Source organism: Rhinatrema bivittatum, chromosome 17 (genome assembly GCF_901001135.1).
Source record: "Rhinatrema bivittatum chromosome 17, aRhiBiv1.1, whole genome shotgun sequence".
NCBI classification, from domain to species: Eukaryota; Metazoa; Chordata; class Amphibia; order Gymnophiona; family Rhinatrematidae; genus Rhinatrema; species Rhinatrema bivittatum.
In genome coordinates this window covers 35,278,525-35,306,024 of record NC_042631.1, presented here as the reverse complement: position 1 = coordinate 35,306,024, position 27,500 = coordinate 35,278,525, and the positions used below count along the sequence as shown (strand labels likewise).

The following is a 27,500-nucleotide window of genomic DNA, read 5'->3' as shown; positions in this document are numbered from 1 at the left end:
GAGGGACCTTCCCCAATTGTGGGATTAACATAATTAAAGCATCTAACTGATTACCCACTGAGGATGTGGAATTATCCAGAAAATTAAATAACTTTCATAAAAGAGGAGTAAAGTCCTCTTTAAAATACTTATAATAATCTAATGGAAATCCATTGCGCCCTGGATTTTTCAGTAAAGCCAAGGACCCAACTTCTAGTTCTATAATAGGGATTGTCAAGAAATCCCTGGCCTCTTCAGGGACCTTTGGTAAGTGAACTGTATCTTTAAAAATTGTATAATCCCATCTGCTGAGAGACCAGGTTTCCTGTACAACATTTCTAAGTGTTCTTTGAACTCAGTGTTGTGACTCAGAGCGTGAGTAAGAATACCTGAAGGCCTTTTAATAGTACTGATAAAAGTTAAACAACCCCTTTGATCGAGACAGCGAGCCAGTAAAGTGCCAAGTTTATTTCCTTTCTCATGATATTTCTGTTTAGCGAAATGCAATGTTTTATCAATCTGTAAAGCCTGTAATTTTGCAAGCTCACCCCTGGTAAATCGTAAAGCTCTATAGGTTTTCTGCAAACAATCTAACTTGTGTATGCCTTATAGACTCAATATTTTGCAGCAGTTCTTTTGCCTAGCTAGACATTTGTTTTTTTTTCTAATGGCCGGCAAAAGTAATGATCTCCTTCACTTAGAACAACTTTTAATGCTTTCCCAAAGTTGTCAGGGATCATAATCGTCTGCCGGGTGGTGTTTTTGGAAATCACTAATGGCTCCTTTGATTCGTTCAGTAAAAACAAGGCTTTTAGGAAGGGATAGATTAAGACACAATCTATTTCTAGACCCCCTTTCAGTTAAAAGCAGCACTGTAAATGTAATGGGATGATCAGACAAGTAATATGCCAGTATATCACAGCCTTCTACTTTCTGTAGAACTTTGACTACGTAAAGTCTATCCTGCTATAGGTGTGATGTCTAGGGAAATATGTGTAATCACAGCTGCTTGGAAAGCATTCCCTTCATATATCTTTGAGGTTATGTAATTGCATAATATTTCACAGAGCCATTGGGACAGGAATAAGACCATAAGAACATGCCATACTGGGTCAGTCCAAGGGTCCATCAAGCCCAGCATCCTGTCTCCAACAGTGGCCAATCCAGGCCATAAGAACCTGGCAAGTACCCAAAAACTAAGTCTATTCCATGTAACCATTGCTAATGGTAGTGGCTATTCTCTAAGTGAACTTAATAGCAGGTAATGGACTTCTCCTCCAAGAACTTATCCAATCCTTTTTTAAACACAGCTATTCCATGTTAGCATTGCTAGTAATAGCAGTGGTTCTAAGTCAACTTAATTAATAGCAGGTAATGTACCCAAGAAATGTGATCTATCTAAATTGGGATTTAAACAAAGATTTCAGTCTCCACTCATGTTGACTGGGTTAAAGGTCTTAAGTCTATCAAAAAAGGTGGCAAAAAATTCCTCAGAGCCACTTATTGCTGATAAATGTATATTAGACTTAACTCCACACCATCTACAATTACAAAACGTCCCTCCGTATCCCTATAAGAGTTGGTTATAGTTAGTGGCAAGGCTTTGTGAGCAAGAATACAACCCCACCCCCCTGCTTTTGGATATTGAAGGAAGCATGAATCACAACACTCACCCAGTCCCTTCCCAATTTCTCCTGTTCGATTCTAGACATGTCAGCTTCCAGGAGCAAAGCTAACTGCACTTTTTTGTGTTTTAGGATATTGTAGAATCCTGGCTGTCTTAACGGGATTTGAGAGACCACACACAATGAGAGAATTTTTAAATTAGGGAAACATATATGCAGTAAGATGATAAAATCAAATGCCATATGAGTAAAAATAAGGCTGAGTATATTTGTTTTGTAATTGTAATAAATACTTGCCCACCACTCTGAGGTAATAACATTAACATAGGCGTTATGTAAAAATTAGACACTATTTTCCTATTAACAGAGGTAAAACAGCTGAGAACTTCTTTCTGGGAGCATAACAGCTGAGAACAAACTGACAGCCCATCCCACCCTGTTTGTAGGCAAAAAAAAAACAAACCCCAACGAGAGCCTCCAGAACCTGAACACCCAAAACTTTGGCAGTACCAAGCACGTGTAAATATGCAATAGAGTCCAAAATTAAATTTAAAAAAAGTCCAGCTAGATAAACCAACTAAGAAAAAAAGAAAACCTTGTCAGTCGTGGTCCATGGAGAAAGTCAGCAATGCAAGGTCAGCAGGTCTTCCAAACCAGAAATGAAATATAGCCACCTCCATGCAAAAAATGGAAGAGCACTAGTGCAGGATTGAGTAGCACAAAACCATGGCAAGGCCCTTCTGCAGCACAACAAGCATGCTGAACTAAAAAGATACTGCAACGGAGAACAAAACGAGGTGCCTTGTGGCCACGGTGATCCGAGCATTAACACACGAAGAAACCTCCCCCATTTATTTATTAATTATTTAATGGACTTTTATTCTACTGATCTATAGTTCTCAGCAGATTACACCATTACAGACATAATAAAACCAAAGCACTGACAACAAAACATTAACATAGCCACGTAAAGAAAATCAACTGTGCATCAAATAAATTCAGCAAAACTCATCAGTAAAACAGAACAAGTAACAGCAGTTAAAAACAGGCTATCAGATAAATGCTACAGAAAACAAATAGGTTTTCAATTGTTTCCTAAAACAAAATACAGAGGCTTGCAAAAGTCAGCAGACTTGTGTGGATTACAGATGACACTTATACAGATTGTTCCAGACAGTATGTTTGTTGCAAAGCAGTATGCTCTTAAAGTAAATCTTCAAAGTTGCAATTCATTATTTCCCTGCATTTTTTTTGTAAAATAAAATTTAAAACTGAAAAGGTTGCTTGCACATGTATTCAACCCCTGTGGTGTGGAAGCTCCAAGTTTACACAGATGAAAAATATTGCTCTAACAGTTGCCTTACAACTGGCCTCTACCTGTGAATAATTTAAAAAAACAAAAAGTCAGCCTTTCTGGATAAAAAAAAAACAAACAAACCCTAATTCCAGTGCCATTGGTCAGACTGTGAATCTGAAGGAAAACTGAATATGAAGACCAAAGAGCATTCTAAAGAAATTAAAGATAGTTATAGGCATGCACAAGATAGGAAAAGACTACAAAATAATATCCAAGTGCTTGGATATCCCAGTGAGCACTGTTAAATAAATGGTGAGGAAATGGAAGCTGCATCATATAACCCAGACACCACCTAGACAAGGTGGAGCAAGGAGACTTGAGGGAAGCAACAGAGAGGCCAACAATCACTTTGAAAGAGCTACAGAGTTCACTGGCTTCAAGCAACATAGCTTCCTGGGATTTTCAACAAGATAGCAGATTACCTCAGCATGGGTTTTCAACCCCCACAAGTGATCTCTGGAGCAAGGTGTGGCAAACGGGCTATTTGACTTCAGGGATCTTGCATCAATTTACTTTTTCGCATCAGAAAGCACAAGGAAAATTGCCAAATGTTGCTCCATTCTTGCAAGCAAGATTAGATCCACTTTAGATGCTTTTGTGCTCAAGTGCAGATCTGCTGTATGCTTTTCGTTCACTTCCATTAGTAGCGAGGATGGTGCAGAAGGTACTCCAAAGATTGATTTGACTTATTTAGATTTTGATATTTCACTTTTTACACTTTTTTTTTTCAGCGCTTCAAAGCAGATTACATTCAGGTACTGTAGGTATCTCCCTATCCCCAGAGGGCTTACAATAAGTTTGTACCTGAGGCAGCAGAGGGTAAAGTGACTTGCCCAAGGTCACAAGGAGCGACACTGGGGCTTGAACCCTGGTCTCCTGGCTCTCCTCCACTCCTTTTAAGGGAGGAGAAACTGAAAAGTATCACTAGCTGAAAAGCCATGTGTGGGTTTGTTTTTTTTTAAATTTCCAGTGAAAATCAGTTTAAATCAATTTTTCACCTCTGCAAAATCCTGAGGAATGTATTGGTGAAAATTGGTTTAAACTGAAAATGAAGGACCCTAAGCATAATGCACAATTTTTCATGCCCTACTCTGGACATACCAGGGGCTCTCCCCACTGGAGGCTGTGGTTGAAGTTGGACAGTAGTGTTGGCACCTCAACCGCCAAATGTCAACCCAATCTGTCCATGAAGATGAAACAGATCTATGCTCTCAGACAGAAAAGACTGACTGAGAACAGCCACTGCTATTGCATCAGTAGCATGCGATCTTCTTAGTGTTTGGGTAATTGCCAGGTTCTTGTGGCCTGGCTTGGCCTCTGTTGGAAACAGGATGCTGGGCTTGGTGGTCTGACCCAGCTTGGCAATTTCTTATGTTCTTATGTAAATACTCTGCCATTTTGTATTCAGGTGCATATCGTTTTCATCAGAAGACCCTATTCTATGCTGTTTCAGATTCCCAGGCGTGTCCTTTCCTTTTTGGCGGATGTGCTCCCACCTTTCATTCTTGATTTGGAAGAAATGGAATAGCCTTATCATTTTCATATATTTTGCATCTCGTCTTCCCAGAGCTCGATGCCCAGTATGTATCTCTGATTCTTTCTGATGCTGGTGGGTGCCTCTGGCTGTGTGAAAAGAATCCCAGGGAAGGGAGTTGAACTAGGAATGTGCTCACAAATTCATGAACATCTTTAGAATATGCCTCTAACATCCTGTGTGAGGAAACATGTAGGGATGAGATAGGGTATGGGATAGCAGACAGACTTTAGTCGCTCCTTCAAACCCCATGGATGGTCTTGGGACCAAGGGGTAGTGAATCAGCTCTCCTACCTCCTGGGGAAGCTAGAGGTGGATCTTTGGAACAGGAAGGTTCCTTAGTTCTGCTCCGTGTACAGGATACATGGCAAGCTAGCCTCCAGATGCCTTTGCCCTTCATTGGGGCTGGGGTCTCCTATACATGAATCTTCCAATTCTGTTGGTAGCGAAAGACCTTTTTTGTTGTAGCTCAAAGCGGATAAGGGGCAATGATTCTCATAGACCTCACCATTAGTTGAGGCAAGTCTGGTTTCCGCTTTTTTGGGAGTTATCCATCCAGAAACTGATCAGACAGAGGACTTACCCAGATCTCATCTCCCAGGATTGGAGCTGGTTGCGAGATCCCAACCTTCAGGCCCTGTCGCTAACAGCTTGGATGTTGAAAGGTTGATTCTACAACCCCTCAATCTCTTGGACAATGTGTCTCACGGCTTCTAGAAAGTCTTCCACCAGAAAGTCCTATGGACTGAAGTGGAAGAGTGGTTTTTCCATGTGGTGTAAGCAACATTTGGTTGAAAAAAGGTTTCCATGTTTACAGAAGCTCTGTAAATATTTAGTATTTTATATAGTATAGGCTGTAGTTATAACACAGAAGTGAAATTTTAAATTGTTTTGTTGTAATCTGCCTAGCACAGGTTTCCGATATAGGTGGAATAAAAGTTGTAACAAATAAGCCCTAGATCCTTTCTCCTGCTCTATATAAATGTTGCTTGAGTACCTTCTAAACCTCTCTGAAGCTAGTCTCAGGACCAACTCCCATCAGGCTTCATCTAAGTGCAATTGGTGCATATCACCATGGTGTAGAAGGTAAGCCCATCTCTGTATAGCCTATAGTTGTGCATTTCATGCAGGGACTGCTTCAATTGAAGCCTCTCCTATGACTTCCTGCTGTGTCCTTGGACCTAACATGGTGTTGGCTCAGCTGATGAAAGCTGCTTTTGAACCACTGCATATGTGACCTGAAGTACCTGACTTCCATCTTAACCAGTGCATTGTCTTCCCAGGCTCCATTCGCACCAAGGCGAATGAGCCCTGCTCAGTTTGGACTGCAAAAGAGCCTTAGTCTTCTGCCTGGAATGGACAGGAGCCCATGGACAGTCCACCCAACTTTTTCTTTATTTTGATCCAAACAGGTTTGGGATCGCTATTGCCAAGCAAATACTTTCCATTTGGCTAGCAGACTGCATCTCCTTTGGTTATGCCCAGACCAAATTGCATCTTGGGGGGGCCATGTCAAGGCTTATTCTGTTCAAGCCATGGCAGCATCGGTGGCCCATTTGCGAGCAGTTCCCATGGAGGAGATCTGTAGAGCTGCAACATGGAGTTCTATCCACTTATGAGCATCTCATTACTGTTTGAATAAGGATGGCTGACATGACAACAGACTTGGCCAATCTGTCCTTCAGAACTTGTTGGAGGTTTAGAACCTGTTGCTGGCTGGGGCTCATTCTTTCTGTTCAGGCTCTCCCCCCCCCCCCCCCCCCACCTCCTGTTACCAACAAAATGTTGTTGGGCCTGTTGGCACCTGTTTTGTTTGTCCCTGGTTTTGTTTGTGTGGGGGCAGGGGGGAATGTCTGTAATTAGGAATTCACCCATGTGCGAGGGCTACCATCCTGCTTGTCCTTGGAGAAAGCAGAGTTGCTTACCTGTAACAGGTGTTCTCCGAGGACAGCAGGATGTCAATCTTCATGAAACCCACCCAACTCCCCATGGGGTTGGGTTTCCAATTCGGGGGTTTGTTCTTTATTATTTTCTATTTAATTCTATGTTAAAAGACTGAGGGGACCCTGTGTGGACACGTGGTATATTGAAGGCTGGAGCATGCTCAGAGGCTCAGTCAAAGCTCTAGGAACTTTGACCAAGTTTTCCGTGCTGGGCTCCATCGGATAATGTCACCCATGTGTGAGGACTGACATCCTTCTGTCTGTCCTCTGAGAACACCTGTTACAGGATAGTAACTCTGCTTTCTCTAAATATATAGGTTTTTCTTTTTTTAGGGGGGGGGGGCGACTGGATTAACATGAGGTTAGTACAGTGCTGTGTATATCTAGTAGTACTATAGGCATGGTGATCAGTAATAGTAATGTAGGAGGCTGTAATAACTGACACTTTGGAAACATTTCATGTTGTACTCATAAAGCCAGTCTGATTTCCCAGCAGTGAGTGCATGGGTTGCCAGCAGAGCTGTAGCTTAATTTGCGTGAGGTCAGCTGAAAGCAGACACTGCCACACCTGCTGTGCTCTGCATATTGAATAGCATCCAGCAGTGACTTTACAACAGAGAGAGAACCGAACAGAATGGCTCTTTTGCTTAGACCATCCACCCCCTTGATCCTTTATCCCAGCTCCCCAGATCTCCCACCCAAAAACTGCAAACAATAAGACAAATGCAATTTCATTTCTGTGACTTTACAGGTATAAAAGTGGGCATATAAGTTTGATGTGCGTGAACTACTGAACCGTGCCCCCGAAAACCTTAAATCATTCCTTTCTTCCCGTTTACATTTGTGCGCGATCCTACAAGTATCAGGCTTTTACAAAACACTTATAGGCATGCATGCTGCTTACATGTGTAATTTTCCTGTTTTACACTCTGAAACCTTTTGAAAATTACGCCCCAAAAGTTATGGGGTAGGGGATAATCCTATTAGGATTTGGTAACTAAATAAAAAGACAGGAAATAGAGGGTAGGACTAAATGGTCAGATTTCCAAATGGAGAAAAGTCAATAGTGATGTCCCTATGTTAAACAGCACAGGTACTGGGACCTGTGCTGTTTAACATATTCATTAAAAATCTGGAAAAGAGCAACGTGTGAGGTGATCAAATCTGCAGATGAAACAGTTTCTCAAAGTTGTTAAAACAGCAGCAATTGGTGAGGAATTGCAGAAGGACCTTGTGAGATCAGGAGACAGCGTGCAAATGGCAGATGAAAATTTAATATGGTCAAATGCAAAGTGGTACACACAGAGAAAAAATAATCAACTTCAGGTACACAGTGCTGAGTTCTGTGTTAAACATGGCAGCCCAGGAAAAGGACCTCCAGAGTCCTTGTGGACAATACTTTGAAATCCTCAACTAAGTGAGCAGTGGTGGTCAAAAAGCAAACAATCAGGTCGATACAGTAAAGTGTGCTCCATCGGAGTGCACTGTCAGCCTGCTCTGGACGCGTGTTTTCCCTTACCCCTTATTCAGTAAGGGGAGGAAAACACGCGGCCCACCCGCGGCACCTAATAGCGCCCTCAACATGCAAATGCATGTTGATGGCCCTATTAGGTATGCGCGCGGGATCCAGTAAGTAAAATGTGCAGCCAAGCCGCACATTTTACTCTAAGAAATTAGCGCCGACCCAAAGGTCGGCGCTAATTTCTTCCGGCGATATTAAGTCGGAGGTCCCCAAAAGTAAAAAAAAAAGTAAAAAAAAATAAATAAATTTGAATTCGGCCCGCGGCTGTCGGGCCGAAAACCGGACACTCAATTTTGCCGGCGTCCGGTTTCCGAGCCCGTGGCTGTCAGCGGGCTCGAGAACCGACGCCGGCAAAATTGAGCGTCGGCTGTCAAACCCGCTGACAGCCGCCGCTCCAGGCCAAAAGGAGGCGCTAGGGACGCGCTAGTGTCCCTAGCGCCTCCTTTCCCTCGTTTGCACCGTGTCGCCTAATTTGCATGCTGGAGCATACTGGATAGCTTGCGCCGGGAGAGCGGGCGTTCGTCCGCTCTCCTGCGGTTTTACAGTATCGGGCTGAATGTTAGGTATTATTTGGAGAGGAATGGAGAATTATTATTATTTATAAGCTTTTATATACCGATGAACGTTGGGAACATCTCATCGGTTCACAGAAAACAAAATGCAGCTAACGAGCTTTACAGAGAACAATGAACAATCATTAATACGTAAACTAGCTTAACAGAGAACAATCAATAATAGGAACTTAGTTTTACATAGAACAATAAACAATCAATAAAAGGGGGAACAAAAGTGGAAGAGAAGAGGGGGGCTGGTCAACTAGGACCAATTGCGGAATTAAAACAAAGCGAGGAGGAGTCAGGGAGGGATCTAAACAGTGAGTAAAGAAAATGGGATTAAGTAATACAGGAATTCAAGTGCATTAAAAATAAGTTGGTATTCAAAATATAAGGCAGGAGAACATAGAATTAAGGGGAAAAAGGCCCTTATGAGTAAGCTTGGGTGAAGAGGGCAGTTTTCAGGTTCTGCTTAAATTTCTTGTGACAGGGTTCCTGATGCAGGAAGGCGGGAAGTTTGTTCCACAAGACGAGTCTTGCCACAGATAGTGCCCGGGCTCTGGTGGAGCAGATTTTATACTGCCTAGGGGAAGGGATAGGAAGTGTTGCTCTGTGTTGTAGCCTAATGGGTCTGTTTGAACTGTGAAAGGTAAGGTGCTCAGGGAACCAGTGCATGTTTTGGTAACTCACAATGATGTAGACAGTGATGGCTTCCAGGCAAAAGAGAATCAGCAGATAGTCAGGAACGAGGGCCCTCGAGGAGCGAGTACCTCTGGTAAGTCCGAGGAGGCAGAGTAGCTAGAACGAATCCTTGCTAACTCAGATTGTTAGCGATATCAGAGACCTTTAAATATCGGAAGCGGATGACGTCATCTCAGGGGGACGCCCCTGAGGTTCGCGCCCTTGCTGGTACTTCAGTCAGAGCGCGCGCGAGCCCTAGGCTTCAGGCAACATGGCGGATCTGCAGCATCGAGCCGGCCCGGGGATGCCGGAGAGAGACAGGGAGACAACGCGGCAGCCAGCCGTCCTTCAGACCTAGAGGGAGTCACCCCAGAGGTAAAGAGGGCGGAGTGGAGATGGGCAGTGACTGTCGCAACACTTTCACTTCTACCCTTTTCTGAGGGGAGTTGCATGGAGAGATCACAAAGGCATCTGGAGGAATGCAAAGAAATTCCAGAACATACCCATCCCGAACCACTTCAAGAACACATTGATCCAAAGTAATCTGGACCTACCTGTGATTTAAAAAAAAAAGTGACCACCTATCCCTTATCCCCTGCACCAACAGGTGAGCCTGCAAACCTTCATTGGGTAAACCGCAGGGCTCCACCTCCAGAGCCCACGCCCATTTGAGGCTCTCAGGGGTGAAAGGACTGAGACCGTAGAAGGGATGAGATCTCTGGGAAGTTACGTCCCTGATAAGGCCGAAATCGCCGATAGTCTCGAGAGCAGCCGCTCGCCCAAAAAGACTGGGCAACGAGTTTCTGGTCCTCTGGCAATCGAGGGACCTGGTTCGCTCTCCATATAATTGCCACTTTTTTAAAATTCTCTGCGAAACAAAAGTGAGCCCTTGAAGGGCAGCTTAAGATTGGACCTTGAAATGGTATCCGCTGACCAGTTGCGCAGCTGCAGTTGCCGCCTGGCCGCATTAACTGAAGTAGCTCCTCTGGCAGCTGTGCGAACCAAGTCACAGTCTGCATCAGCTAAGGAAGTGACCCCCTGGCTGGTACCATAGGTCCCAAGATCGGTCACGGCACTACTAGATTCTTGACAAAGATTCAAGGTAGCCCGAGCTGCAAGACTCAACAGAAGCAGTCTGCAAGTTCATCGTCACTGCATCAAAGGCTTGCCTCAGTCCTTCTATCCTGAGCATCCTTCAGTGCCACACCTTCCTCTACCGGGATGGTGGTTCATTTCGTGACAGAACACACCAAGGCATCCATCTTAGGGAAACGCAACTGCTCTCTGACCGGTGTATCCAAGGGGTATAAACCTGCCAAGGCAAGGATGCCTCTGGCGCGCACTCCATTACCAAAATGGGATCTGTCTTCTGCATCTCCAAGGAGTTAGTCCCAGCCACTCCAAGGATCTTCATGGTCTGAGAGAGCAAGCTCTGCAACTCATCTCTATGAAAGAAACAGAAGATTTGTTATGGCTCCAAATCTGGGGAAATGTCCCCTTCTTTATCAGGAGAGCCACCAGTATCATCATTGGTATCATCCTGATCCACTTGCATTCTAGCTTTGTCAGGCCATATTGCACCACAGCGCTTGACTGTGGAGACAGGCGGAGGAACACTTGGAGCGCAGGGACTTATCTTAGGAGGCACTACCGATTCAGAAGACCAGCCCTGTAGAAATCCCTGGAAGGCTTCTTTCCAGGCACCATAGGCCAAAACCTGACATCCTGAGAGATAGTGGCTTGTGATGAATCCACCCATGGATCAATTGAGAGGAGGACACTCCTGTTGTGTCTTCCCTGCTCAGACTGAGGAGATGGACCATCACCGGCAAAATCAAAAGGAGGCAAATCTCAAGCATCCATTCAGCACTGACCCAGGCTTAAAGAAAGCTCCGCTGAATGGCTCTGTGGCATGCAGCACAAATAGATAAGCACTTAAGCTTCTTTGCGGGCATCATAGTTGTAAACATACAGACTCGCACCTCGATTAACTGTGCGTATAAGCTGTGCACAAAAAACGTCAAAGTACATGCGTCTAGGCCACTTGTCCAACTAAACTTCCATACTGGGCGCCCAGTACCGACACCAAGGAAGACTCCTAAGCAGGACATACAAGATGTGCATCCAGAAGGATGAACGTCCAAACTGGACGCACAGGTGAAATATATGCACAGACAGCCCACAGCAAAAAAGAAGGCAAGAAAACACATCGCTGCCTACCACGGGTCCTAACCAAACAGCTGCACTACCTCCTTAGCTCACAGAACTCCCCAGAAACATGAGCAGGACAGCCGAACGCTGAGGTAATGGACCCTTTCTCCTGCTTGCTTACTTTACGTTTTTGTTTTTTTGTGTTGTTTTGTTTGAAATAAGAAACTTTTACTTGAACTCAGCCCTCCCTGGTTGAGAGCAGGAATGGGTCCTGGCTATGAGGGGATAGGGCTAAAGCCTTTACTACCGAAACTCTCTCTGCCTGCAACCGCTAATTGAAATTTAGGCCCACGCTACTCAAGGCTACCAGACTGAGGCAGGGACCGCACGGTATCACCTCAGGAGGCAAGCAGTGCTATATAGACGTCTCGTCTTTCCGATATCTCCTTTTCAACTTTTCTTTTCTTTCCTTTTTAAATATTTTTTTTTCACTCATAGGCAATCCCCCGAAAGGAAATGAAGGTCCACCATCTGCCAGAGATGGAGAATACTGGCGGATTGATGTTGGGGCGGGAAGGCTATGGTCATGACGTCTGCTTTTGCTCAGGCTCCATCTGCTGGTTGAGGTGTATAACCCACTTGTGGGTATTGACCTGCTCAAATACTGAGGAATAAGCACTTTTCAAAAAGATTTGGAACTGAATTTTGATCTGACAAGGCGTTTTGACACTTGTGGCAGAACAAAATTACCCCCTTTTGAAAGAACTATACCTTTTCATGACAAGTCACTCCTTCTATTTGTGCCCTTCTCCTCTACTGCCAGTTCCTGACTCTATGCTTTCCACCTGGCTGTGCCGTGTGCTTGGAACAGTCTTCCTGAACAGGTGTGTCATGCTCCCTTTCTCGCCATGTTTAAGTCCCATCTAAAGATCCACTTTTTGAGGCTGCTTTTAAATCTTAGGCCTGATTGTCTGCTTTTAACCTCATTAACTAACTTTTTCTTTTCTTTTTTATCCACGGTCTTATTTTATGAAATGCCCCAAGTATCTTATGCTGTATGTTTGTAAGCTCTATTGAGTAGGGATGTTTGGGGGGGGGGGGGGGGGGTTGTACAGTGCTAGGTATGCTGTGTAGCACTATAGAAATGTTTGTTAGTAGTAGTAATTGCTTGAGTTGGATTCACTTCTTTGTGGCAAACTGTTCTGCAGTAAAGCACCCAATGTCAAAATGCAAATCATTGTCAGCTGTTGAGGTGAATAACAGTACATCCCAAACTTCAGGAAGCTAGCAGATGATATACAATGCTGTCTATCACACTATATATTATTCAGTATAACTTTTTAAATTTTAAAACTGATCCATTTTACTAAATTAGTGTCTATTCTCAATAAAACGATATTGCTTATTTCTAGTCTTTTTTTTTTTAAGTTTATATAAAAGATGTGTATTTTATATTTTCTTCAGTAAGTGTTGTTGACAGGGTTTTCAAAAGGGGATCAAATTAGAGTGAGGTCTCCAAAGGAATTTCTAAAACTTAATTACTTCATTAAATATATGGCTTTCAGAGGGTTCATTCAAAATGTGCCATGTACTCTGTTTTTGAGCCTGTTAGAACAATAAATGATGCCCACTGCAAGTTACTTTTTCAGAACTGCCCAAAGAGAAACAAAGGTTGGGAATGCCCTAATGGGTTCTCTGCTTTTTAGCATCTAAAGCATGAAGGAGTCTGATGCATCCTTTGTTTTCTGGGAATTTTCAGAGAATTTGAATAGTATTTGACTCTTGTCCTGTGCTAGCTCTTTCACAACAAATGTCCCTCAGTATGGTGGTTATAGCTGATGCTATCAAGGAATATCTGCTTAGCACAGAGGCTGAGAGATAACAAGGTATTGTTGGCAAACCTGGCTAAGGAGCCAAATTAAGAGAGGTTGGGCCTATTCACATAGGAAAGTTGTTGCACAGAAACAGCAGACAAACTGAAGAAGCTGCCCAGTATCAGATGCTGGTGCTGGTCAAGGCCTCTAATGTGAATTGCTCTATTGCTGGAACAGCTCCTAAGACTATTCCTGTAGAGGCCGTAGCCAGTCTAAAGGATACCACCAAGAAGAGTATGGAGGTGGTCTTGAACAGGACCTATGAAACTACTGGCCATGATTTCGGCATTTATTGTATAGGGGCATGATCCAAGTGGCATTAGAATACTGGATGTTTGTCCACTAACAAGTGTTAAGAACATGGTTAATGTGCTCTAGTTCAGGGGTGACCAACTTCGGTCCTTGAGAGCCACAATCAGGCCAGGCTTTTAGGAGTTCCACAATGAATATGCATGAGAGATATTTGCATACAATAGAGACAATGCATCTGACGAAGTGGACTCTGTCCTTGAAAGCTCATGCTTTAATAAATTGATTAGTCTGTAAGGCGCCAGTTCACTCCTGTCATTTTTGACACATTTGTGGCTCTCAAGGACCTGCCCCAGCTGACATCAATTTGTCTTTTAATGAAGGTGTGGTACCTTTGTGTCTTGAAGCAGGCTATATAATCAAACCAATTATGAAGGACACTTCTGTGTCCTCAGGATGGTAGTTGGATAAAGATTCTATCTCAAATCTTTGTGTTTTGACTAGAATTCTTTAAGAAATGGATATTGATCAAGTCTGATAACTTTTTGGATGCGTATCGTATATTAGAGTAATTTGGTTTTAGAGCTGGTCAAGGCACTAGAACATTGTTGCTCACTTTTTGGGTGATATCTATTGTCCTTAGGATGGTATTTTAATCCAGGTTGATATTTCTTTAGCCTTTGACACTGTAAGCAAGTTAGTCTTTGGGTATGGGTGGTAGCATTTTGCAATGGTTTCAAACTTCTTGGTGTGAATGTACTCAGGTTGAATGTAATGGAAAAAATTCAGATTGAGTGCCGCGAGGGTCAGCTTTGTCCACCTCACAGTTTAATGCATGCAGGATTTGAAATCTTTCTGCGGACCATGTGCAACTTTTTTTTTTTTTTTATCCCAAATCAAAATATAGCAGAATTTCCTTTATCTAGTTTTAAGAAGAGTATGGACTTCATTAAACACTGGATGGATGGGAATGATTTATGTCTTGAAACTAATAGGAGTCTATTTCTCTGCAATTGGGCAACTGTTGTCTCATGTGAGACTGGTTTTGAATGATAAAAAAAAAAAAAGATTTTAAAACTGATACGCTGTAAATTGAAATAACAAACCAAGCTTGTGATCTTGGTATAATTATTGATAGCTATCTTAATTTGAAGAAAGAAATTAGCCACAAAATTAGAGAGCTTAGCAAATCAAGCATGCTAAAACCATTGAAGCCTCTTCAGTCATGATGACTTTCGTACTGTACTCCAGACTTTAATTTTTTTGAATCTCGACTATTGTAACATGCTTTTTCTTGTACTACCTGCTAGCTCGTTAAGAACATTAGTTATTACAGAACGTGATAGAGTTCAAACTGGCGGAGGTAAATTCGATCACATAAGTCCTATTTTGATTGCCCTGCATTGGCTCCCAGCTAAGTTTAGAATTGACTATAAAATTTTATGTTTATTGCATAAATCAATCCATAGTGAGAAAATAGAATAGCTAAATGCCTCATTACATTTGCATATCCCACAGAGAAATTTGAGGTTGGCGAATAAAGGCCTCTTAACTGTTTCTTCTGTCTGATCCACATATTTGACCAAAGTGAGAGAAAGAGCTTCCTTGATTGCTGGCTCTAAACTTTGGAATTCTCTCCCCACTGATTTAAGATTGCAAAGACTTCCTGATTTTTAAAAAGAGCTTAAAGACTTGGCTGCTCATACTTGGATGTGAAAGTGGATTAAGGCTCATGGATTATGGAGACGTTAAATTATATAATGATTTAGGTTTTATTTATATTTTAGATGTGTTAGTTTTTCTTTTTAATTTTGTAATAGTTTTATTTATATTTATAATTGTGCATGATATCATTTTTATTTTTGTATAATTGTAAACTGTTATGATTGAATACAGAGTGATGGTATAGAAATTTAATAAATAAAAATTAATCATAGTAAAACAGTGATTTTATGGTTGGAAGTCTGTAACCCCTATTATGCCTGTGGATTTAACTATTGGTAATTTTCCAATTACATTAAGTACAGACGCCTGTAACGAAGGTGCTATTTTGGATTCTCGATTCTTTAAAGGTAAATGTTAAGGTGGCTAGGACTGCCTTTTGGAAGTTGTACGGCACTGCCCAGAATGGACTTGAGATTGGTAGTACAAGCTTTGGTACTTTTTGGATTACTGCCATTCTTTGTGCTTGGAATTTCCTAAGTAGTTGATTCATGGTTTACAGAAGGTACTGAACACTGCTGTGCATAGGGTGTGGGCTACCTTGGGGAGAAAGTATTAGTCTGCATATGAAGAGTCTTCATTGGTTGCCCATATCATAAAGAACGTTTTGACGTTAACTCACAAGTGTTATTCTCAGATTCATCTTGTTTGGTAGGTAAGAAACAGTGGTATGCACCAAAACGTCCTTTGCAATCAGCTTCTCTAGAGCTATTTATCTTATTCCCCCCCCATGGAAGATTTACAAGGAGCACGTTCTCACTTGCAGCACTGGCTGCTTGGAACTCCTTACTGTTGGAAATTCGTAGTGAAGCAGGCACTCCAAAATTAGAAATTGTAAAGTGTTACAAATTTGTTTCTTTAAATTTTATGTTTATGGATTTTATATTGCGTTTATTTTTGTATTTTGTTGTGAACAGCATTGAACTTGTTGGAAACAGCGGCTAATAAGATGGTATAAATAAAATAAGCCATTAACTGTCCGGTTGCTATTGCTACCTCCATCCTTATCAGCTTTAGGTATAATAAAGATTTTGACAGATCCTTTCTCTCTCCAAAGCTGTGGCTGCAAACTAGCAGCTAGAAAAACTGCAGAAGTGTGTGGGGGGTTTTTTTCTTCTCTCTTTTTTTCTCTAAGAGCCAATTGCTTGGGATCCCTTTTGAGGACCTGCATCTGTTTGGTCTTCAGCTTGAAAATCTTTTTAAGGAGGTGATTAAAAAGGTCCTTCTACCACATGGCAAATCTGGATTTGGGCAATCCTCAAGTTGCTCTGGTAGAAATTTCCTGGGCCCTTCTTGGGGGATCGTCTGCGAGTAGTCATGGGGGAATTCTTCCCAATGCAGAATTGTATTCCTCACCCCCCCTGCAGTTAGCAGAGATGATGCCATCAGCCTGTGCAGCCCAGAAGAAGGGGGAGGCCTTAGGCCTCATGGGCTAGAAGAAGGCAGTGGCAGCAGTGTCCTTTTACGCAGGCCAGGAAGAAGCACTGAGGGGTTGAGCCTGGAAGAAGTGGGGAAGAGAGAAAGGTGGTGGAATTAAATCTAGGGAGGGAAAAATGCTGGGAAACTGAGCCAGGTTGAGGAAGTGCTGGTTGGTCAATCCTTAGGGAAAGAGGAGAGGTCCAGGCCTTGTGATGTATTATAGAACGCCTGGGGAAATTCTACACGAATCAATTTTCAAAGCCATTTACTTGGGTAAGAAGTTCCCCTGATAAGGGTTTTACTTGAGGGGGTAATTTTCAGACAGACAATGTAACTAAACCCACAGGCACTGTTCCATAACATATGCACTTGTAGCCATGATAAGAGGAGATGTTCCTGGGGAGGAGGGTTCTTTTAGCTTGGGGTGGAAAATCATGCACATTTCAAATCTATGCATGTTTTTTTCAAAAGAAAAAAAAAAAAGTACCCCCAGACATCTGCAGATACCTTGAACCCTGTGGCAAGTGTGAAAGTGTATGGGAACATTCTCTTTGTAAACGGGTGCAGAGTTTGAGAGTAAAAAGTACCCGCGAAATATGTCCCAATGTGGTCAGTTTGAAAATTTCTGCTCTCTAAATTCTGCACCTTTCAGAAAATGTTTTCTGAATTGCATTTTAAATTACAGCAATCTATATTGCATTGTCAAAATAGTGGGACAGTGTGGCAAATTCTGACTCCCACAAGTAGGACAGAGGCTGCAGAAATTCTTCCTGGGCTGGAATAAAGTTTATAAATGTTTGGGATGCCCGGTGTCATTCAGTAGGGCCACCTCCTCCTTATCTGTGCATATTCTTCCTTATCTTGAGGCTTCCCCTGGAAATGGAGAAGGCTGCAGACTCTGAATTAACATGTGAGAATGCGGGTCATAGTTCTTGTCCCTTATACAGAGTACAGGAATTTACTCCAGTAACTCTTTACTCCCAAGGGAACCTTTCTGGACAGAAAGAAACTGAACAGGTCTGTATGGGTTCAGCACTTCAGGACGGACTCCTTGTGGTCTCTTGTCAGACCGGGAGACTTCGTGTGTGTTGGGTCCACAGGATGCCGAAGGTCATCAGAAGGTACTTCAGGTTTGTCCTAGGTCAGCCCTGTATTATTATTATTATTATTATTATTATGCAGAATGTGATGGCACATCTTTCTCATTAGTATCAAGGAGAGTTAATATAAAATACAATATTATATTCAGAGGATCTAGAAAGTTACGAACAGAAAGTATCTTAAATGATCTAAAAAACAAATATTAAAGCGGTCACTGTAAGCTAGTGAAAATATGTCCATGCTGCTGTTTTAACAAAACCTTGCAGTGAGGCAGGGCTAGCTGCAGCATTAAGGTTTTAGGGGACGTGCAGTTATTTTGGAGTGGCTTCACCCCTCCTCTCAAACCTCTCGTTTGCCCTCGGCAGGATCTTATCTTTTTTTTTTTTTTGCAGTGTAAAGGCAGGGTCGCTGGCAGTTGTCAGTTGGGATTTCTTCATCTCATGATATGTGGCTCAGCTCGATTCATGGAGATTTCAGATCTTTCCATCGCTCGGAGGGTGTCTGAGTGAACGTGTGTGAAGCTGAATGTGAGCGGAGCATGTCCTTGAACAAGGTTGGAGAGCCCCCTAACAAATTCCACTCTCTCCTCGTTCTAAAGAGACTAACGGGAAGCTGAAACCATCCCGTAACTGAGCTATAGGAGAGTAGAACGCGCCCTCCAGATTAACCTGGCTCTTGTCTGAGGGGGCGGAGAGAATTCTTTCAGAGCAACATCTGGAGATATTTCCTGATAAGTTTCTAAAATAAGCATCTGTTCCCCTTCATGTCCCCTCTTTTACTGGAGCTGACTGCCTGTGTTGTGACAGCTGGTCGTGGCCTGTAAGGCCAGCCCACTCTACACTTCTTTTGGATCCCATTGCAGGATGATCTGGCAGTACATACCTGGTACTGCTCTGAAACGGAGGCAGCCAACAGATTGTAGCATTTCAGTGTTAAGAACGAAGAACATAAGTTGTGCCGTGCTGGGCGAGACTCCAGGTTCACTGAGACTACTGGCCTGTCTCCAACAGTGGCCATTCTGGGGCCCTTGAAAGTGCTCAGCAGATCCTAAAAGGGAGATCCATTCCCTGTTCATTACTCCCAGGAGTAAGAGGTGACAGTTCCTCCACATCTACCTAGCAAATAATTAATAGACCTGTCCTCCAGAAACTTGTTCCATCCCTTCTTTTTAAACCCAGCTATAGTACTAGCCTCAACTACATCCTTTGATAATAAATTTCACTTATTAATTGTGTTTACTGAAGAAGTGTTTTCTTAGATATTCTTTTCATGGATTGTCCTTTAGTCCTAGTACAATTTCAAAGGATAAATTACTGTTCCCTGCCCATGCATGATTTTATAAACCTCTGTCCTGTCCCCTCTGTTATCTTTTCCAAGCTGATGAGAACTTGTCAAGCCCTTTTTCATATGGGAGCCATTCCAACCCCTTAAATTGGTTTTTTTTTTGTTGCCCGCCTCTATACCTTTTCTAATTCCGCTCTGTCTTTTTCCAGATTGGGTGACCAAAATTGCACTCAGTACTCCAGGACTGGCTGTACTATTGAATCTGGATAGAGACAATGTCTCTATCCAGAAATAATATTGAAAAATTCCAAATATTCTGTTTGCTTTTTTTGACCGCCGCTGCACACTGAGCTGACTATTTACTGTATCGTCCACGGTGATTCAAAAAGTCCTTTCTCTGAGCTGCTGCTTAATAGGAAACTTTGCCCTAATGTATTGTTAATCCTTGCTACCACCACCCCCTTAACTTGGTTTACGGGGCAGATTTGCAGAAAATGGGGTATAAGTTTTCAGATGTTGAAAAGTTTTAGACGCTTTAGGATTGCTGTATGGACGGGCACCAGACCAGAGTTGGGTGCAAGATGAGACCGACATGCTTATTTACTTTTCTTTGTGTCGCCTTTTATGATACCTGAAAGCAGATTATGTTCAGGTATTATAGGAATTTCCTTACCCCTAGAGGGCTTACACTCTGCGACAAGTGCATAACACGTGAAAAACGTTCATCATGTGAAACTTGCAAGATCATGCGATTATTTTCCCTAAAAACCCACCCTGTATTGTAATAAGCGGCTGTGCATGCAGAAAATTTACAAATGCGCATGCAAGGCAGCTCATTTCTATCTCATGTCTTGCAAATGAAAGCGGTTTGCCTTGAATAACGCAAGCATTGTTATTGCCCTGAAAAGTTAGCTACAACTCCAGACACCACTAGATTACCAGGAACCTATTCTTAGATATGTAGGGGGGGAGGGTGGGTGGGAGTGACCCCCTTTTTCAAGGGGGGCTGGGAGGGTTGGATCCAGGGGGATTTGGACAGGGATGGGATTTGGAAAGAGGGTCAGGGTCATACAACTCATTCTGTTTTATTGTTTTTCTTCTGGGCTGCCTTGACAGGTGATTGGGGGGGGGGGGCCATGGATTGGGGTCTACCTAGATCCCTAGGGTAGGTATTTTGGATTGTGCCGGAGCATTGGGACTTGCGTTAACATTCTGATTTAACTAACTTTCCCCTGGAACAGCTCCGGAGTTGTAACTAACGTTTTGGGAATTAACGCAGCATTTTTTTTGGAAAACTGCATCAGTTCATTTGTATAAAATTAGGTAGGCTTGAGCTGCGTTACATGCATTTACAAAAATTATTCATGCAAAGCAGTTCATTTCAGTAGGGGTGGTTCTTTAAGGAAAATCACACCATGTTGCTGCGATAGGAGGATAATGTGCAATAGGGGTTTATCGTAGCTTAGTTAATATATCCTAAGTTTGTATCTCTTTGTCCATAATAAAGGCAGCATGCTAGTTAGCTTTTGGGGTTTACAAAAAAAAAAAAAAAAAAAGCTCCACCCTACTTCTCGCACACTAAGATCAGGTACGTAATACTGAAACATTAGCAAATGGGACCATCTAAGCATGTGATGGGGATAAGCTGATCTCGCAGGATATGAACCTCACCGGGTGAAGCTCGTGAGTTTTGAGAGATTTTTTTCTCATTGCTATAGGAAATTTCACCTGCACGTTTTCCCACTTGTTTGTTTATTTTTTTTATTTAATGAGTTTTATATACAGTCATTCGGAAACGTCAAAATAACGCCATCATAAGGTTACAGGGATAAGGGGGGTTAAACAAGGGATGCAAAGTACAAACTGTTATTAAGCATAGAGGATAACGTGTAAGGATTTAGTTCAGTTTTTTGTTTCATTTCTTATGAAAACCTAGATGTGATGAATTTCATTTATTCATTCATGAGGTTGGATTGGAGGGTGATGATATTGTGGTGTTCATTGGGTGAGTTGGTATGCTTTGAACAACCATGTTTTTAACTCCTTTTTGAAGGTTTTTAGGTGTTCTTGAGTTCTGAGCTTAGTCGGTAGGGAGTTCCAAAGTTTTGGGCTACCAAGGGAGATTGCTCTTTTTTGGGTTGTGGTGAGTTGATTTGAGTGCGTTGGTGGTGTTTTTAGGACGTCACTTGTCTGACATCCCTGTTTTCCCTTCCTTCCTCAAAGGCTGGATTTAAGAGTTTTGCGTCTATAGGCAGGGTCGGAGAGTGGTGAGGTGGGAGACCTTGGAGATAGGAAAATGGAGGAGTCCCTCTCCACTCTCCTCCCCCAAAAGACCCAGTGTGCCATAGCAGTACCCATTAGGGATGTGCATTCATCCTGGTTCGGCCACCCCGAAAAACAAAGAGAATTTTCCCACAATTTCAGGAAAATTCATTTTTTGGGGTTAGTGCACGCTAATGGGGAGTTAGGGCGCATTAAGCCTGAAATTCGGGGCAGCCAAAAAAAAAAGGCCTAAACAGCAGGAAAATTAAATTTCCCACGGCGGGCCGATAACGAAGGCCAAACTAAAAGGTTCGGCCGAATCGCATCTCTAGTACCCATGTGAAGTAGATTGCTAGAGCAGACTTTTCCTTGGCTCTGCGGACTCCCCCAGGGCTTTCAGAATTACACCCCTTTATATTTGCCACAGCAGAACCTTGTCTCTTGGAAGTAAAGCTTGGGTTATTGGAAGGGGCTTGGCCCCCAATAAATCCGGTGTACCAAGGCCTGATGGGCAGGGTCAGATGAAGGGTGCTGGTTCTAACTCTACCAGCCTCTCGATGAACAGAGTATTTCAAGATGATCAAAAGCACTCCCAAAATATGTCTTCTGGCTTTCCTTATCCACTCGAAATTTCATAGGCTTTATAGCTGCAAACTGGCCATACTTGCATTTAATATAAATATTCATTTCTCTCTTTACAAAACATTTAGCCAGCCCAATGTGTTTCAGCAAGGGAGAGGAGTGTTAAAATCCCCCCATCCCGCCTCAGAATCAAAGGCCTAAACTTAGCAAACGAAGCCCCCTATGCACAGACCAGGTGAGTCTCCTCCTGAGTTAGATGGCACAGTGTCTCTGCCAGGGCCCCAGATGCATGCAAGTTGTGTTGTGCTGGCTTGGTGACTTGTCTTTTTTTCCTTTCTCCTCTTGCAGGGATCTACATCCTGATTGCCGTGGGGGTAGTGATGATGTTTGTGGGCTTCCTGGGCTGCTACGGAGCCATCCAGGAGTCGCAGTGCTTGCTGGGAACGGTGAGAGACCAGCGGTTGGGAAGTTGTGGGGAGTGTGCCCGATTCCACACGCAGATAAGTGCTTTCTTGAGATGCTTATCTTTTATGGGAGGTTTCTGTCCTACGCTTCATTCAGAGAGCAGAACCAGCGGATGACGACCTGTTCAGTCGGGCACGTGTGTCTGAGCCAACCCCCCCCCCCCCCCCCAGGGAGAGTGCATGCAATATAACTGTAGCCAAGGCGAAGGACAGGCTGTTTTTCTTTATTCTCTTCAGCAAGGTTTCTTTCTCTGCTTCTTCCCATCTGGCTCTCGTTAGGAAACCATCAAACATGGTCTCTCTAGTTACGCCTTTCCCTTTGGGTCTTACAGAGCTATCATGCACGGTCCTCTCTCCCTAAAAGGCCTCTGACTCCTGCTGGCTTAGTTCAGGTGATGCAATGAGCACTACCGCTAAGTTTAGGAAGGTGAAGTAAACATGAAGGACCCAAAGGGAAAACCTTGTGCCTGATTTCAAGTCTTCCCTCCCCTCCCTTTCCACTGTAAACTTAGGAACATGAGCAGCTGGTCATACCCAGCTCACCTTTAGGCTCTGGGGATCTTTAAAGGGAGAAAAAAAGAGGTTTTAATGAACACTTTCCAGTCCCCAAAGTCTGAACGTTTTCTATGTGTGTGCTGGCTTTTGGGGAGGAGGAGTCTGCCCAAAACGGATGACAGAAATGCACCCTGGAATCTGACTGATCGGCAGTCCCTGTTTATGTCAGCGTGTGGGCAAGGACAGAACAAGTGTTCTGCGACTTAAAAGGGGGCTACTATAGCTGGAAGGTGACAGTGGAGTTCTGTGCTGCCCTTAAACTTGTGGAATCGGCCACTGATTTTATAGCCCCCGTCCTGTCTTGAAATACAGTTGGCCAAAATTGAAGCCCAAATGTCTGCAGCCCTTGAACTGCAGCTACTGCTTTCTTATCCTTCTGACCTCTACGCGTAGTAAAACACCGAGCCCTCGTTTTCCAGGAACAGCCCCCACTCTGCTCTGGAAGTGCACCTCCCTTTTGGCCTCCAGCACCCCATGTTTTTCAGTACCGAGCCCCCATGCAGAGCTCTGCCGGTGCATCTAACCCCTGACCTGTAACAGCTCCTGATATCTTAGTGTGAACTCCTCTCTGTCGATGCAGCGTAATCCTGACCTCTAGCTCTGCTTCACTTACTCATTACCTGCTGTAGGTAGTGCAGCTGCTCTTTCTCCCTTTGCCTGCCATGCATTTTAAGTGGGGGGGAAAAAAATTGCTGGGCTGATCCATTTGGGATATTGAAGGGGTAGGGGTTTATTTTTTACGCATTGACAGTCCTGGGTGTTAAGGGTTGTGGATGGAACATAACTGGGCCGATGCAATAAATGAGCGCGGAAAACAGGCACTCAGTGTTGACCACCCGCTTTCCTAACGCGCGCCCAGCCACCTCTCCTGGGTGGAGGATTCAATAATTAAATGAGGGGTCGCACTACCAAGGAGGCTCTAGGGACAGATGTGCACCCCTAGTGCCTCCTTCGTAGCGGGCGCTCAGGAGAGGTGGCTGTCAGCAGGTTAGAAGAATGGACGCTCATTAATTGAACGTCTGTTTCCCTAACCTGACCACCAGCAATTTTTTTTTTAAACCTTTTGGTTCCTCTGCTTAATATCGCCACAATATTAAGTCTGAGTTTGTACAGAAAAGCAAGTATTTTCTGTTTTTCTGTACACTATTTTGGGTTGCTCTGGGCAGGTGTTAATTTCTGAGCGTGTAAATGTGTGGGTCGGATGTATGGGGTTTTATTTTTTAAAGATCTGGGGAGAATAACAGCCTCATAACATTCATGTGATGAGTGCTATTAGTTTCGCTAGGGGTTGGATGCGCGTTTTGGACGTGCTAAGCCCCTTGTGGCATAAGGGGTTGTAGGCATGCGACCAAAATGCGCATCCAACAACTGGTTAAACAGTGCGCTCGGCCCCAAGGAGTCTGTGGAAGATTGAATCAGCCACCTTACTCTGGGTTAGCTCAGTGTTTCGCTAACAGACTTGATCAGGTGTATCATGGAAAAGTCACCACTGTTTGATACTTAGATCCAGACCAGCACCTGGGCTCTGCTCTCGGCGCCTCATAACACCAGCAGTAGCTTTTTAAATGTGCAGGAGCTCCTTTCAGAACATGTGTAATCAGGCATGCCGCCACCTCCTAGCCATAACATGCACCTTAAACAACAAGCAGAATGCGGGGCACGGATGGCCAGGCCCCACTCTGTTCAGCACTCAGCACTTCCTCATCTCTCTCCTGAGCTTTCACCTTTTGAATCCTTCCAGCCCTTGTGAGACAGGGACATTGTGCACTGATGTGTTTGGGAACTGCACCAATGAGGGAGTTGTAGTAGCCACGTGTGGCAGCCAAGAAACAGAGCCGGCCTGGTACATCACTCCGACTTCCCCCTTCTAGAACACTTATCAAAAGAAGGGCCACACAGGATATTTCATAGAGAACCAGGATGGGGGGAGGTCATCCTTAGCTTGCTGAGCCAGGGAGGGGGGGGGGAGTGGAGACAGGGAGAGAGAGCCTCTTGGGGATTGCTGAGAAGAGTTTGAGGGTGGGGGCCCATGTCTGGCCCTTTTGATTTTGAAATGGGGAGACATGGAGCAGGGATGTGGCAGATAGTGTCAGTAATAATTTAAGATTTCATCAGATCTGGCAACCTTGCATCCTGCCTCCCACCCCTATCATCTGCTAGCCTCGGGCAGTAAGGGTGGGATGGGGTGTTTGTGGTGCATTCTCTCTCACACCCCTCTGTGCTCTTTTGCTCCCTCTCTCATCCCAATCCCCTGCCCCTTCTCCATTCCCCTCTTCTAACTCGTGTGACATGTCAGATTTATGCTGTGAGCCAAACTACCCTCACTGGAGATCCTAATCCAGGAAAGACACTCAGACTCGGTATCTGGGTTATAAGGAGGATTTCTGCACTCAGTTCCTCCAAAACCTGCATCCTTGGAACAATCTCCATGCCCCCTCCCTCACAGCTCTGACGAGATGATGGTGCGGCTGGGAGCACCAGGAGCCACCATCTTTGCCTGGCTTTCCCTGGCTCAGTTCCACCAATGCCTTTCTCCTTGTGGCCTGCACAGCGGCCAAAAACCCTTCATGGCTGTGCCGCAGCCTCTCTAACGTCCGCATAACGCAGGCAGCGGGGTGGTGGCAGCCTTGCACCAGCATTTCCTGCCCCTGCTCCTCTTGACGTGCTGACGCTTGTTCTTCTGACTTCAAAATATCTGAGCTGGCGGTGGTGGTGGAACGCGCTGCCACCACTACTGCAAGGCAGATCAAGTTCCTTCTGTTGCTGCCGGGAGCTGCATGAACTATGGCTCTCGGGTGACAGTTTGGGGACCCCCCCCCCCCTTGATACAGAGAGAACTGGCTCGCTGTGTCAAGTTCATGGGCGTCTCTACCCCCTCTCTTCCTTCATCTTAAAATTTGGGAGAGACAGTGCCTTTCAGTGCTTCCGTAGCCCTTTTGACCACATGGGTCCTTTCCATGGCCTACAATGTTGAGGTCGGTGTGCCACACAATACTTTTGTTCATACAGATGTGCCTTGGGATTGGAAATGCTGGGTTAGTTTATAGTCTTCTTACTTGGGCCAAGGCTGCCTCCTTATCCCTCTCCCCAATTCGGTAACCTACCCTCAGTCCTACGCTGTTCTTGAGGGGGGGGGGGGGGAGGGGAAGCTTAGCCAACACTACAAGAACACCTGAAAACTACTTTAATCTTCTGACTTTTACCCAGAGGGAGAGGAGAGGGAGGCTGCACTGGGAGGGGGAGACGAGGGAAGAATTTGAGCCAGAGCAGAGGAAATGAAGGAGCATATGTGGACTTTTTTGAGATGTTCTTATGGACTACAAGACACATGGTACACAGATGGGGAATAATTCGGAAGAAAGAGGGATCAATGGGGAAAAAGCAAAAGGATGAGAAGACTGTTCAAGAAAACCAAGAAACAAAAAAAGGAACAAGCCAGATGAAATCAAATTGGTGGCAGTGTCAGCTGGGTTTCAAAGGGAGCAGTGGTCTGTGGCTCCTGACCCCAAGACTTTCCCTGTGGTCACTGGGTTATGATGGTGGGAGTGCATAATTGTGTGTTAGTTTAAAAAGACTAATCCAAAATATTTAAAATGGTTAAAACCACTTTCAGTTTTGTTTAGGGATGCTTGCTGGGGGGGGGGGGGGGTTTGTCCATGCTTAATAAAGGGACTTTGATTCTAGCTCACCAAATATGAGCAGACCCACTCCTCCTTCTGGGGTTTTCCTTGGCATTATTCACAGCAGTTGCTGCTCAGGCTTCTTGCTTTTTTGTTTCTTTTTCTGGTCCTGGCCTGTTGCATTTTTTTTGCCAGGGAACAGTTTGTGTCTCAGATGCTGGAAGTGGATGGGGAGGGGTTTATGAAGTTTATGCTAAGTGGAGAGCCTGGAATAGAATTTTAACCTTGTGACAACTGAGCGTGGTTAAGGAATGGAGCCACTCTCTGGGAACTTGCTGTGACAGTTTCAGCTGCCCCCTTGTGTTCCAATTGGGAACTGCAGTACTTTTTGTCCAGACATCTTGAAAGGTTGGCTTTCAGGACATCTACAGTGCATATCCATAAGCGATGTGCTTGTGTAAGATTGCTTCCATTGTATACATACCCACAATTAATATGCAGGAGGTAGTTATCTGAATACCACACCTGTTCATGGCTCTTAAGAACTTGAGTTGGCCACCTCTTGGCTATAGATTGCTGCTGAGAGAGTCTAAAGGATTTTTTGTCTTTTTGGTAATGTATCCCAAAAGGATTGCTAGTACTAGAATAAAGTAGGTCAGGTTTTGAAAATGACAAAACTCTAACTCTGAGAAATGAGGTCCATATTTGGAAAAGTGGTGAGCAGACAAGTAATCTGGAGATGTTCTGACTCTCCGGCAATCTGGATAATGTTTTATCCGGCTGGCTGCTTATGCAGATAACTTGGTGCAGTCAGTGTAGGAATTTTGATAACCCACAGCGTGTCTCGGTAAGTCCCAAACTTAAGCTGGATGAACTGTTTGAATATTGATCCCAATGTGACTTAGCATCTTAGTCAGAACTGGGATTCACTTATTTTGGTGTGTTTTGTGTTAAGATAATGCTGAAAAATGGTGGACACCAAGGGAACTGCATTAATCTGCAGAGCAGGCAGAACCTGGTCT

General features: G+C 43.9%; 1 protein-coding gene across 1 annotated transcript in view; it reads left to right on the top strand.

The window, feature by feature from the left end:
* The window catches only part of CD81 (CD81 molecule), a 195,448-nt gene that overhangs the window by 121,157 nt on the left and 46,791 nt on the right, over positions 1-27,500 (top strand). The window contains exon 3 of the mRNA XM_029583180.1: positions 22,188-22,285. Coding sequence (XP_029439040.1) covers positions 22,188-22,285 — 98 coding nt within the window. The remainder of the gene's footprint in view (positions 1-22,187; positions 22,286-27,500) is intronic.